Here is a 14017-nt window from a genome sequence, read left to right as displayed (position 1 = left end):
CCCCCCCAAAAAAAATCATTAAGAACTTACATACAAACATTAACATCAAGTAATATATGTATTTACCCTCAAGCTCCAAAATTGAATGTGGGCATCAGAGTAATAGGAGTGATATAAAACACTGATTATTGTCCGTCCCGCATCTTACCTCTGTTCCTCTAAGGTCTTTGGGATAGTAAATGTCCTCAGTCATTTGAACACTTAGGCCAAAATCCACCAACACAGCCTTAGTTGACATAAACACAATGTTGCTTGCTAAAAGAAAAACAAAAAGGTGGCATTTAAGGTTCTAGCATGTTGGGCATTTATTTCACAACATGACTGTTCCATTTGGATGTTTGCCTGAAGCAGGAGGCCAGCACAACCAGTCCCAACAGCCGACACAGTTGTTCTGCTAGCCAAAACATGTCTGTAAGTGATCAAGACCAATTTTTAATCATATCTCAGAAAATCAAGCAAGACGGGTTTACTTAAAAGAAGAACATCGATGTCTGGTCATTTTCCTAATGAAACAAAACAAAACAAAAATAGAGTGAGCAACAGACAGAGAAAATGGCTGAGGGCAAAGGAGCAAACTGGGGGACTGGTGGATATCTCCACACAGCCAGTCTCCTGGCTTGCTCTGAAGAGCCTTCCCTGTCTCCACAGTTGAGAGCACGCTGTGCAGCTATTGCTACAGACAACAAAACTGTTGGTCACCAAGGGATTTCTTAACACTAGGAAAATAAATAAAGAACTGAGGCCCCTCCGTGGCCGTCGTACCTGTCAGCAACAGTGGCTCAGCATAATGAAAGAAGATAGCTGCAAAAGTAAGAAAAGGCAGAGAGCTCCCTGCCTGAATTGCAGCACTATCTAGGAGCTTCATTCGCTTTCCTTCATCAAACCCTGCCTAAGGCACAGTGTACTCAGAGGCTTTCTTTGCAGTTGTATTTCTGATCAAATATTTATGAACGTAATGTTCTTTTTAAGCCTTGAGAAATTCCTATTCACTGCTTCTTCAGCCACAGACCAGTCTCCAAGTTATGCAAGAGAATATATTTTCCCACAAAGCAAACAGTGGAGTCAGGTCATTTTCCATCTTGAGAGTGCCCACCATGACCATACAGGGGGAAGAAACACTTTCATTTCAGTCATACTGATTCCTCAAGTAATCTCTCAGATAACTGTCTAATTACAAGTGCTAAGAATAAATGAATAAATCAGTAATTTTAGGTATAATTATGAAGATACAGATTTTAAACAACACATTAAAAAAATCATGCAGTATGCAGCATTTCCATAAATGTGGCAAGCTTTGCTGCCTCCTTGGGATTGCACCCAACTCCAGTTTTGTATCAGGACACAGGAAGAGAGGGACAGTTCCACTTCACTCCTCATCTGACACAACTGAAAAAGCCCAGCGCTGACCCTACACTCAATTTGGCCACAACAACCCGCAGAAATATTACATGCTTGGGGAAGAGTGTCTGGAAGGCTGTGTGGAAGAAATGGGCCTGGTACTGTTGGTCAACGCTTGGCTAAACATGAGCCAGCAGTGTGCCCAGGTGGCCAAGAAGGCAATGGCATCCTGGCTTGTATCAGAAATAGTGTTGCCAGCATGGAGGTGATCATCCTCCCCCTGTACTCAGCTATGGTGAGACCCCACCTCGAGTACTGTGTTCAGTTTTGGGCCCCTCACTACAAGTAAGACATCGAGGCCCTGGAGCGTGTCCAGAGAATGGCAACGAAGCTGTGAGGGGACTGGAGCACAGGCCTTAAGAGGAGCAGCTGAGGGAGCTGGGATTGTTCAGTTTGGAGAAGAGGAGGCTCAGGGGAGGTCTCATTGCTCACTACAACTCCCTGAAAGGAGGTTGTGGCAATGTGGGAGTCGGCCCCTCCTCAAACATAACTCACAATAGGACTAGAGGGAATGGCCTCAAGTTGTGCCAGGGGAGGTTCAGGTTGGATATTATGAAAAATTTATTGTCTGAAAGAGTAGTCAGGCACTGGAACGGGCTGCCCAGGGAGGTGGTAGATGCCCCACCCCTGGAGGTGTTCAAGAAACGGTTACATGTTGTACAACAAGACATGGTTTAGTGGGGAAATATTGGTGGTAGGTGGGTGGTTAAACTGGACAATTTTGAGGTCTTTTCCAACCTCAGTGATTCTATGATTCTATGATGTGAGTCTGCAAACAGTAACAGGATTTGGACTTAAGCTCCCTACACACACCAAATAATGCCATGATTTAACAGGCTCCCAGTGAAGGGTTAAAACAACCCACTGATCTACTGCTAAGAGCCAACAGAAAGTCATCCCTCTTTCCTGGCTCAAGGAAGCCTTTCTCTCACTAAAATCCCCATCCCCTCCTATGTCAGCATGATGGGCAGGATTCCAAGTAAACCTTTTATTAATATCACAGAATAACAGAATCATTTGAGTTGGAAAGGACCTTTAAAGGTCATCTGGTCCAACTCCCCTCCAAGGAACAGGGATACCTAAAGCTAGATCAGGGTGCTCAGAACCCTGTCCAGCCTGCCCTTGAGTGTCTCCAGGGACGGGGCATCCACCATCTCTCCTAGCAACCTGTTCCAGGAGGCACTGGCAATTCCTGATAATCCTCTTGTCAACTAATTATTCTAACACTTCAGTTTGAATATTTTTATTTTACACGCAAAGAAATCTACTTTAAGCAAAAATAAACTTTCAGAGGAGATGCATCTTAAGCAGAAGCACTCTTACTAGAATGGCAGACAGATTTTGTATGTCTGCAGTGGGGAGGAGATGCTAGGAGAAATAGTATTCAATATTAAATTATATGTAATGCATTAAAGCTATATGATAAAGAAATTTAATATTATTCTAATAATTTTAGTTTTAATATCAATATATTTTGACTATTTACACACATTAATGCCCAGGGGATTTTAAAAACAAACAAGCTAAAATTTGAAATAATTGTTAAAAGAAAAAAAGAAGAGAAATCAGGTATTTAGTTGTAAAATGGAGTCAAACAGGAACAGCCATGCATAGCCACAGAACTATTAAAAGCAGGCACAAGAAGAAGACAGGAAAGGAAAGACTTAGGGCAAATTTCCATGGAAAGAAGGAAACTTCTGGTTTAATGCACTCTGACAATTTTGCTCAAATTTCTCTTGTTTTTTATTTCAAATCTGCATTGCTCAAGAAAGGCAAAGGACTTATGACTTTCGAACCATCCTCTCCACTAACACAGCAATAAATAGTGTACATAACTTATCTGAAGAACCCGACCTTGTTATTTGTTGGCATGATCCAGTTTCTCTGTCCCTGTGATGCAAGCCTACGCACCCCATCTCTGTAGCCAGCCCTTTAGGAGAGCCCCACCCTGATCTGGAACAGAGAGCACCCCAAGGAACCGAGCACACTTACGTTTGATATCATGATGGATAATCCTTTTGGAGTGGAGAAAGTCAAGCCCTTTCAGGATATGCTTTGTCACCCAAATTATTTCAAATTCCCGCATAGGCCCACAGCTCTCCAGCTTCTCCATGACAGATCCTCCCTCCCCAGCTTCCATGAAGAGATGGATGGTCTCATCCCAAAGAATAGCTCCGTATAATTCAGCAATGTTTTCATGACGGAAACATGCCTGTATTTCTACATCTGATGGTTTGAACTGTTCCACTGGCACCTAGGAGGTGGAAAAAAAAACACATAAAAGCAGTTCAAAACCCAGGTTATTTATACTAATGTTAGTTTTCCTATAGATTGAAACGGAAGAAGGAAGCAAAGGGCTCTTAACTACTTTTTTAAATGCAAAGTTTTATTTTGATCCTGTGCTTTATTCCTTTCTAATTCAGATACATCCTGTTCAAAAATGAGAGAATTTTTGGAATCTTGCCCTAATAAAAAGTGCAGTCTTCCAGAAAAAGCAATGTAGCAAGAATTATTCCCGTCAAAAACTGGCGGTTGTTACGCAAAAGCTCTATGCAAACTTCCTGGTGAAGGAGATAAAAATCCCACTGCTTTTTCAGCTAGCTTTACACAGTCTCATCTGTTCTATGAGAACTGCACACCCTTTTGACACGTGGATCAGTGCTTGCAGTACAGAAGCACTCAGCACAGTCTGCACACTAACAGTGTTCCACACCGTTACTGACCTTGTTTAACTCCTTATCAGCCTTCTTTTACGGCTTCTGAGAAAGGAAGTCTGCTTTAAAGTGAGCGCTCAGCAGCACCTCATTTATTTTAAAAGTACTGATGGTAGATTATTAAAGCAATGGGCAATGTTTGCTTACACAAAGGAAGGCTATCATCACTCTTTTTATTCTCTGCCCCTCAGGCTTGTGGCTGTGAAGCAATTAACACACTAATAATTTTACTGCAATGAGAAATACTTTTTGCACATTCAGAAACATTAGATAACTTTAACCCTGCAGTGGATTATGCAAACTCAATCTGTTTCTAGGCCCATACATTTGGCAGAAGGGATGGGCATACAATTCCCTGCCTATTCTGTCGTGCACAGAAGGCAGGTGCTTACTCACGAGTTGTGGGGTATAGACCAGTATCCCACCTAAGCTTTTGCTAGCCCTAAACACTTACTGCTCAATTCAGAATAGTGCACTGAAAGGTGAAGTTGAAAGAAAACACAGGCTTGCAGTAAAGTAGAGGTGTGGTCAGCAATTTCCTAGAGACATCTCTCAACCCTATGCTGAGTTAGTGTTCAAAACACCATGAAAGCTGCACGTAAGCTGAGCTCACAGAGACATTAATGCTATTAGAGTAACAAAAACATATGTTTGAAAGCCCTAGTTGAAGGGTGGGATCCCAGAACTATCTGCAGCAGCAGGGTTTTGTTATCATCTCCAGCAGGGATACGATTCCATGTTGATACATTACTGCCCCAATTACTGCAGGACAAGCAGAAATTCTTCCATTTGCCCCAGCATAGCTGCAGGGTAGCAGGCCTGCCCACAGGACAGCTATACAGGCTTCCAGACACTTCTGCAGTGCTTAAGCTTTTCAAGTCTCAAGGCTGAAAACAAGTTAACAATTAAAAACATCCATTTCTCCTGCTTTATGTAGGCCAACAGAACACAGGCAGTATTCAGCCCAACAGTGGAATGTAATCTGACATATTTAAAGATCCACTATATGCTCCATGTCACACAGTGTCTGCACATAGATAAAGCTACTGAACTAACATACCAGTTTGCATGCCATTCGTTTCTTGGTCTCTCTATCTTGGGCCAAGTACACCTTCCCAAAAGCTCCCCGTGGAATAAAGTCAGAGCCAATATTCCTGTAAGTCAGCTTCCACGGAAACAGGAGCACATCCGAGTCAATCTGATAGCGGCCATTCTTGGGAGTGATCTGTGGAGTTAAATTACAAAGAAATAATAAATCACACCGAAGTTAAAACTACATCAAGCCTAATTAATCTTACACATGGGATGGAAAAAAAATATACGTTGCTTATGTATGTACACAATGCATGCAATCTGTCCAGCAGTCTTTATTTAGAAACACCAAATGGGAACAGCATGTGAGGTGTGGCATCCATTCACAGCCCAGGCATCCACGTTTCTCTCGAGTGACTAACTCACAAAGTGTAAGTTGCAATTAATTGTCTTGAAACAACAACAACTGCAGCTGGGTTAATGAAATTACCCACCTCTTGTTATTAGATTTACCTGCACATGTTTGCCCTTCCTGCAATCTGCTAACTTGTTATGCCACATTGCTGTTACTCACAGGCTATCTTCTATGATGTGAGCAAGAGTTTCAGCATTTCCTAATATCAAATGGACTGCTAGAGGAATTTTAATTTTCCATCTTGTATCAGAATTTCTGCTGCTTAGTAAGCAGTTGAAGAAGTCTGCTGCGATTTCACTAGCTACCTTCTTGTAGTTTTACACTGCAGTTGAAAAATGACTTGGGGTCGCAGCATCTGCTTTAGGTGGTAGCGTGTAGAGCCTTGGTTCTCTATGCTGCCACCAGGGTGAGGAGGCTCCTCTGGGAAGTAGTCCTGAGTATCAAAGTCAGTATCTTGCTCTGCGTCGTCCTTTGGAAGAGCTCCCTCCCTCTGCACATGCCAGAGATCAAACTCCTAACGGCAGTGATGTGAGTCCTGCTTTAGGTCTGATGCTGGTTCTGAAGTCTCTTCATATTCTCTTAGCTAAAGCAGTACTAATATTTCCAGTGAATACGTTTCTTATTTAATCAGGGATCTACAGCATCACCAGTAACCAGAATATTGTTAACATGTTTACTGATAGGTAACCAAGATGCTTAAAGACATAAAAGTAGATCAAGGATCTTTATCACCGCCTGTCACACGGTCTCACCGTGCTCAGCTCTTCTGCAGCCCTTTTTAAGATAACAACATCTGAGAAGATTACTGGTTTTAGATTTAAGATGACATGCACAGAATCTGTGCTTTAACTACCTTGGTGGTTTTGATTTAGGAAAATATCATCTTCACTGCTAAAATTGGCACTTGTGACTAGTAGTTAAATATGTGAAATAAGTTAATTCTTAGTTAACTTTTGGGGAGGATAAATTCTGAAGTGATGGGGAGGGTGCCTTTTTAATACAAGTACTTTGCCCAGGATGAGCAGAATGAACCTTCCTGAACCAAGGCAAAAATTGTACCAGCCCCTGCATCTCCCCTGCACACTTCTGAGTTTCACAGATGGAGACTAGTTAATCTGTATGTGGTACAGCTGTCCCGGTAAGCAATACAGACCTAGTGGGGTGGACCTGCAGAACAGAAAAGGGCAACAAACAGCACACTATTCACATTTCAGCAGGCTTCGCATCGGCCTAGATCCTTGCCTGACATTGTGAACCGAACATTCTCTTGTGGCTGTAGACTGCCATCTTCCAGCTTAGTTTCAGCTGAGAAGAACTCAGTTTGGGCACTCCGAGGCCCTTCACGGCGCAGTCTGTGGGGTAAGCAGACAACCAGGAATACTCCTGACCCCAGCTAAGGAGCGGCAGCTGTGTACAGTGCAGATGTGCCCGCTGAAATGCATCCATAGGTAAGGCCTTGCCCTCAGTTGCTCAATAAGTCACGTGCACCTAATAACACTTGGTTCATACCAATTGTATGCATCTATAATATCCAAGCAAAACAACTCTGAGTACATAGAACAGTGCCTACCCTAAGTATAGGAAACATTTAATGTTAGTAATTGTCATCTCAATGTTACAGTTCAAAAAGTGACCATTTTGCAATATTCCCTCAAAATCAGGATAACACATTACTCTTTGCTGTTTCACACCTAGGAAACTGGCAAGCCTCAAGCAAGGAATCCTCCTGTACAAAACACACTGCATGCAAGAATTTTAGATGACAGATCTAGAACATATTAAGAAAACAAAACAGCAGGACAAAAATATATGAATAAACTTCCATTCATGATTGGTTGTTTCCAAAGCAGCTGATTTTTAATAGCAGTTTGATGACACTAATATCTATAGATGTTTGTAAAACAAAAGTCATTTTAGGAAAAAAAAATGTAGTATCTCTGAAGACACTGCATCTATGCTTGCATTTAGTATTGTGTGATGTTACGTAATATTGTAATTCTGAAAGTTGCAGCTGATACTATACACCTTTTCTCCTTATATTACCATATTTTACAAGCTTTTGCAGATAATGAATTCAGAATAGATTCTGGACTTCTACTTTGGAATTCTGCATAATGATCTCCACTACTGCATGAGCAGAAGGCACGGGAGAACTCTCACAATCTCCCAGATGCTCCTTGTAAGCCCTCACAGCTGTGGCTTTTGCTTTCTTACTGCATATATTAAGCTTGCCTTCAGCACTGGGAAATACTTTCTACTCTCCAGGCCACCAACAGGCAACACAGACTGCATCTTTCTGAGTAGATCTCTCTCCATAGCTGCCTGGGACTGCATGGGCTGGACCTGATATCCTTAGGGATCCCCTCTAGGCTCAAGCTTTCACAGGGAACAACAGTCTGCCTGTTCCTGCTGGGACTGGAGGTGATCTCCACTTAGATTCAGCAATAACTTCTAACACCTATATCTACTAATTTTCAAGTGAAAAGAAAAAAGACGTACCATATTCAAGAGTATTCCAGATTCTTGCTGTCTGCATCCTTTATACTGTTTTGCAGTGTTAGACACCTGATTTGCAAAAGCAAGCAGGTCTTCCACAGTCCCATATTTGACGGAGGACATCAAAGAAACCTCCCTCTCACAAAACAGTAAAGATTCCGCACGTTCTTCATTTTGATTTGCCTCTTCACACATCGTAATTAAGCTGTCCTCATAGACGGCAAGATCTCCACCTGGATAAAGGTTTTCCATGATGTCTATCACTTCAGACATATTTAAATTAGTTAGCAACAAGTCAATTTCCTCTTTGCTATCACTACCCGTGCTCATATACTCCATTACTGTCCACTTTGCAAAACCACTCCTGAAAAAAAGAGAAACAAAACAAACCTGAAGACATTTTTCATCTGAATTTGTAGTAGAAAAGCAACAAGGAAAAGAAGTGATCAGAGTGACAGGTAGTTCATCGTTATATAGTTAAATTTTTAAATTATTTTGTATTAAGAGAACAAAAAGTCATAATTAGTAGAAGGGGTAAAGAGGAGAAGGAGAAAAAGTGTTCACTAACAACCTTCATTTCTGAAGTTATTTGTGAACTTCTCTGGTCATTCAATCTTGGAATTTACATAAAGTTTCTCAATAGAAGCAGTGACACAGTAAGGAAGCATGAGCCAGTTATACTTTGCTGGATATGCAAAAATGAAGGAGCACCCTCGGTACCCTGGCAAGGACTCATTATTTGGAAATGGATGACAAACAGGGATATAAATGTACCATATTAGTTTACCCTCAAGATTTTGTGAGCAACTTATGTGATGCATCCAGAAAGAGGAGAAGATTGTAGAGCAAGGCTAATAAGCATCCACCACTAATAAGCACCTGTTAGTATCACTGCATGAACTACCATCCATCACCAGCAGAGATACACCACCCACCTTTTCTGCAAATGACTGACCAGAACTAGACTTGAACTGAAATATTCACCAATTTACGAAGAAAGTCAGAAACAGAGTTACCATGAAAGCAATGAACTTCTGAAGCAGTTTCAAGCAGTTCTTTCTGCCCTTACTATTCCTAACAACAACTTTTAAGATAAATCTTGACCATTTGGCTGAAGTGGACTTTAGCTCTAAGAAACTGGATTCAGTATCCCAAGAAGTCCTTTCCCATCCCATATTCCCAGCTTGAACCAGAGTTAATCTACCCATGTGAAAAACATAGGAACGGTCAGCCATTAATTTCTTACAAACACAGTTTTCAACACATAAATGTCTAAGAGCACTTACCTTATATTTATCCTGGTTACATCACACAAAATCATCAAAAAGGTCTCAATATAATGTGTAAAGTCGTCATGTTTTTCGAACCCGTATTTACCACTGATGATAGTTTCACGGTGTTCCTTTGCAGTCTATTAAAAAAAGCAAAACAAATAAAGCCATGCCACACCAGCTCAAGCAGAAGGACTGGTTTATGCTCATATGATCGTTTGTTTCACAGGCTTCATGGAAAGTAAAAGTAGTAATCACAAGGCTGAGTGAGATAACAGGGGATTTTTTGCAGAAAAAGATGACAGCTCAGAAGAGTCAAGCTGCTGTAAGATCACCCAGATTTCCAGGTACTAGTGCAAAATAAGTTTTCCATGGTTAGGTTTGGAGTTTTATTCTCTCTGCCTCATGTTTGCAGATAGCAAACAAGAGATGAATCTTCTTTTCCTCCAGCAGCACGTACCCCGTTTAGAGAGCTCTCATTTCCCTTTTTCATAAACGATCTATTCTCAGTAAAAGATGACATGCAAACAAAAAAACACTTACTAAAGAAGAAAAGAAAATAAATAAGCACAACCTATTTGTCTCAAGCACCAACAGCAGACTCAGTCCCCCGAGGTCATGAAGCAATGAAGCCTGCCGAGATACAGTTTCTGGTTATGATCACTATCTTCCTTAACGTCCCCACAAGGACGTGGAAGCTTTGTGGCACGTATTTCTCATGGGCTAGAGAGTGCTTACGTCAGCTCTAACGTCGAAGAAAAATGAGTACAATGATGCAGCTGGGAGAGAAATTCAGACCATTTGCTGCAAGCTCAAGAGGCAGGACAGGAAAACTCAGCATGGGTGGAACAGAAAACGGCATGGAGAGAGCCTGTGCTACCACGTCCCCCTTTCCAAAGCCATGTGATAGACTCAGCAGCCTGTGGTCCACGTGCTGGCACCCAGCATCAGGGCATGGAGGGGGAACCCCCTAGCACTTATCTAGCTGGGAACATAAAAACCTGGTGTGCTGAGAGAGGTCAGGGTTTTGTCAATCTACACCTACCTATACAAGACATAGCAGAAGCCAAAGCTGTTATCTAACCCCTAGCATCTCACCCTACCATGCTACTGCCCTAAAAGCCTGAAAGTGGTTACTCTCAGTCATAGAGGAGATTTCTAGCCTTTGCCCCACAGCTGGACTTCAATTTGTTGCTTTTATTACACTAAATTATTGGGGGTGAAGAGAAAAGCATCAGCCAGTCTGCTAAGAGGAACTGTGGGGCTGCTTCTGAAGAGCAAGGCTGGGTTACACACAAACCCCGGGGGACTTTCTGCAGAAAAACACGAGCCTCCAGAGGCTCCGTCCCTTGTGGGCAGAGACAAGTGAGCGCCACAATTAAACTAATTCACTCCTTGATAATACTTTCATACGAAAGACCACAGTACAGCTGAGAGCAAACACAGCTCTCCATAAGCTCTGTGCCTCAACATGTTCCCAAACTACAGCGCGTTCCTAACAGTACTCTCAATTCTGTACTAATGCTTGAGTTGGGCGCTAAAATAAAGCTCTAAGTCTTCCTGTACAACGCAGGTACAGTGAGAAATCATGTCACTAACAATGTTCTACCTGCGTTCTCATCAGGAATCGGGCTTTATCCCAGCCTGAGCCCTCAGGTCAGTTGCTACAGCACCAGACTGCTTCTCCAATTCTGTCACTATTTCAACACCATCACATGAGCCGTCTGCCGGCCAAGAATTTATTTTTCCCGTTTATGACGAACAGCATTTCCTTAAAACCCTCTTTCTGAGAAAAAGATCGCCTCAGCGCGTCCTCATACCCACCCTTTGCAAACAGCAGCAACCGCGCAGCGGGGAGAGCAGCTCCCACGGAGCCGAGCCGGCTCACCTGCAGGGGTCGGCTCCGCTGCTCCTCCCGCCCCGCGGCACCTCAGGTGCCGGCAGGTGCCGTCCGCCCGCCACCCCCAAGCCCCCCCGAGCCGGGCTTACCTGAGGGGCGCCGGGAGCCTCCCGCCCGTCCTCCCGCCCGCTCTCAGCCGGCGCCGGGGCCGCTCGGCCCGTAGCGGGAAGCCCCGGGGGCGGGCGGGGCGCGGGGCGGGCTCCGGCCGCGGTTTCTATTTCGCTTTACGGGAAGGCGGGAGGAGCGCCGCCCCGCCGGGCTGCGCCGCAGGAGCTCGGAAAAGTGGCGTGGTGCTTTCCGCGCCCCACGCGGTGCCTGAGAGCTGAGGCGCATCGCGCCGGCAGCGCTGCGTGTCCTTCTCGTGGGCCGCTCGCAGCCTCACGCGCCCCAGAGCGGCGTGCCCGTTCGGTACGCAGGCACTGTTTAAGCGGTAGCTAAATAAAAGTTGAGCCGGAAGTCTGGTGGAATTCGGGACAACAATGTGTAGGATTTGATGGCAGCATTCGGATTAAAATGCCCCGGGTGCCGGCATTGTTCGCTTGGCAGTTGCTACGGAGCAGCGCTGCTTCTCGTCCCAGCGGCAGTAACCCCGGCAGGGCTGTGCTGCCCGTGGCCTCTCCTCAGTCGGTGTTTCATTACGGAGAGAATGGCACCTCTGGTTGCCACAGCGGACCCTGCACCACGAGCAGCCATGGGGAGGAACCCGCCTCACGATCTCAGGAGACGCATTTTCTGTCTATTATCTGCATTAGAAGGCACTATTTGTGTCCACAACAAAGCTTTCATTACAAACGTTTTGGACAGGCTCCCCTCAGGCTTTAGTGTTTGGGTATACTTGACTCCTTTTCAGTTTGTTACCCAGACACACTGACTGCCCTATCTGAAGGTCACAGGTACATCTCCTGCTATTCAAAAGTTTGAAGTGTGGCACAAGTGGTGTTACAAAGTGCACAGGGGCCACGATGCACTCAGCCCAGGATGGAGCTTGCAGAACCCTGCTAGCAGCGCTGACCTCTCCCTTCTCCTCCAAAACACATGGGTGATAAATATGTTGGCAAACCTCCAGTAAGAAATATGTATCTTCTGTGTCATTTGAATTCGGTTGTGCTATTTGGTGCATTTGCTGAGAAATGCCTGTGAAAATGTGCGAGAAGTTTAACGATGATGAACTAAAAATGGTGGAAGGCAAAATGGAGGAAATTCAGGACAAAGGTAGTCTGTAGGAGAGCTAAAAGAGAGAGAGGCCTTGGAGAGGAACCATCAGCAGCTTGAAGGTGGGAGGTTGTGGGATTGAGTGCACCCTCAGCAAGTCTGTGGATGACACTAAGCTGTATGGTGCAGTCAACACACCCAAGAGAAGGAATGCCATCCTGAGAGACCTAGACTGGCTGAGCAGTGGGCCCAGAAGAACCTCATGAGGTTCAACAAAGCCAAGTGCAAGGTGTTGCACCTGGATTGAGGCAACCCCCACTATCAGTACAAGCTGGGGAGGTAAGGATGGTGCATAGTCCTGATGAAAAGGACCTAGGGGTACTGGTGGATGGCAGCTGGACATGAGGCAGCAACGTGCCCTGGCAGCCCAGAAAGCCAACTGTATCCTGGGCTGCATCAAAAGAAGCATGGTAAGCAGGTCAGGGACGTGATCCTGCCCCTGTGCTCTGCTCTCTGAGACCTCACCTGGAGTACTGCGCCCATATGTAGAATCCTCAGTACATGGGAGATGTAGATTTGTTGGAGTGCATCCTGAGGAGGGCCACAAAAATGATCCAAGGGATGGAACACCTCTCCTATGAAGAGAGGTTGGGAGAGCTGTTGCTGTGCAGCCTGGAGAAGAGAAGGCTCCAGGGGATAGACTCTCTTTAGTGGGGGTATGTCAAAATAGTATGGGGGGAAATGGTTTCAAACTAAAATAGACTTAGACTGGATAGAGGGAAAAAGTTTTTTACAATAAGGGTAGTGAGGCACTGGCACGGGTTGCCCTGAGATGTGATGGATGCCCCGTCCTCAGAGACACTCCAGGTCAGGCTGAACGAGGCTCTTGAGCAACCGGATCGAGCTGTAGGTGTCCCTGTTCATTGCAGGGGAGTTGGACAAGATGACCTTTAAGGATCCCTTCCACCTCAAATGATTCTATGATTCTAGGTTAAGGCTGAGTAACACATCCTTCACACACACCAGCTAGCACACTGCTTCTCCTCCAGGAACATGCCTGCATTGTTAGTTTTCCTAAACCCACAATTAATTTTAATGAAACCATTTTCCTTTTTTAGACCAGCTTCAAAGGGAGAAAGAGGAGGATTTTCTCCCTCCCCACATCAATGAATTTGGGAAGGACATGCTGTAGAATTCCTAAGGAAGCTTGTGTACTTGGTATGGAGAGACAGAGGAAACCAAAGTTCATGCTCTGTGAAGTAGGTACATAGGGTATTAATTGAAAGGCAGTGTTTTAAAAGCAGTCTACTCGCTGCCTTTTGGGTCATCCAGGGATACAGAGTCAGGATAATAAAGTCACAGCAATTATAGTTCTCACAGGAGACGTACAAGAGCACAGCTCACCAAGGAACACTGCTAACCAGGCACTAACATGACCCCTAATCTAGGCTACCGGTGTGCCCACAGGTTTTATATGTGACTGCTTAGACGCGTTTTAATTCTCCTTTTTAATTAACCACTCAGATGAAAGCTACACTTTCATGCACCCAGCGGGCCACAGGCTCCCCAAGCCCACCTTTCTGTGCCCACCTTTCCCTCCCCCCAGGCCGACAGGACTCCCGCTGTGAGGCGCGTGGAG

The 14017-nt window shown here is 44.5% G+C and overlaps 1 protein-coding gene across 2 annotated transcripts in view; it reads right to left on the bottom strand.

The window, feature by feature from the left end:
* MAP3K8 (mitogen-activated protein kinase kinase kinase 8) overlaps window positions 1-11684 on the bottom strand; it is an 18745-nt gene extending 7061 nt beyond the window's left edge. The window contains exons 1-6 of one of the 2 annotated variants that reach the window (XM_021386296.1): window positions 11316-11684; window positions 9342-9466; window positions 8059-8419; window positions 5173-5337; window positions 3391-3652; window positions 149-255 (exon numbers count right to left, since the gene is read on the bottom strand). In XM_021386296.1, the coding sequence (XP_021241971.1) occupies window positions 149-255; window positions 3391-3652; window positions 5173-5337; window positions 8059-8419; window positions 9342-9376 (930 nt within the window). In that variant the 5' untranslated portion in view covers window positions 9377-9466; window positions 11316-11684. Of the gene's footprint in view, window positions 1-148; window positions 256-3390; window positions 3653-5172; window positions 5338-8058; window positions 8420-9341; window positions 9467-9900; window positions 11227-11315 lie in introns of those variants that run through there. The other variant, XM_021386297.1, reaches the window with a different exon arrangement.

Source organism: Numida meleagris, chromosome 2, assembly GCF_002078875.1.
Source record: "Numida meleagris isolate 19003 breed g44 Domestic line chromosome 2, NumMel1.0, whole genome shotgun sequence".
NCBI classification, from domain to species: domain Eukaryota; kingdom Metazoa; phylum Chordata; class Aves; order Galliformes; family Numididae; genus Numida; species Numida meleagris.
Note: the sequence above shows the minus strand (reverse complement) of the source record. Positions and strands in the feature narration are given on the sequence as shown.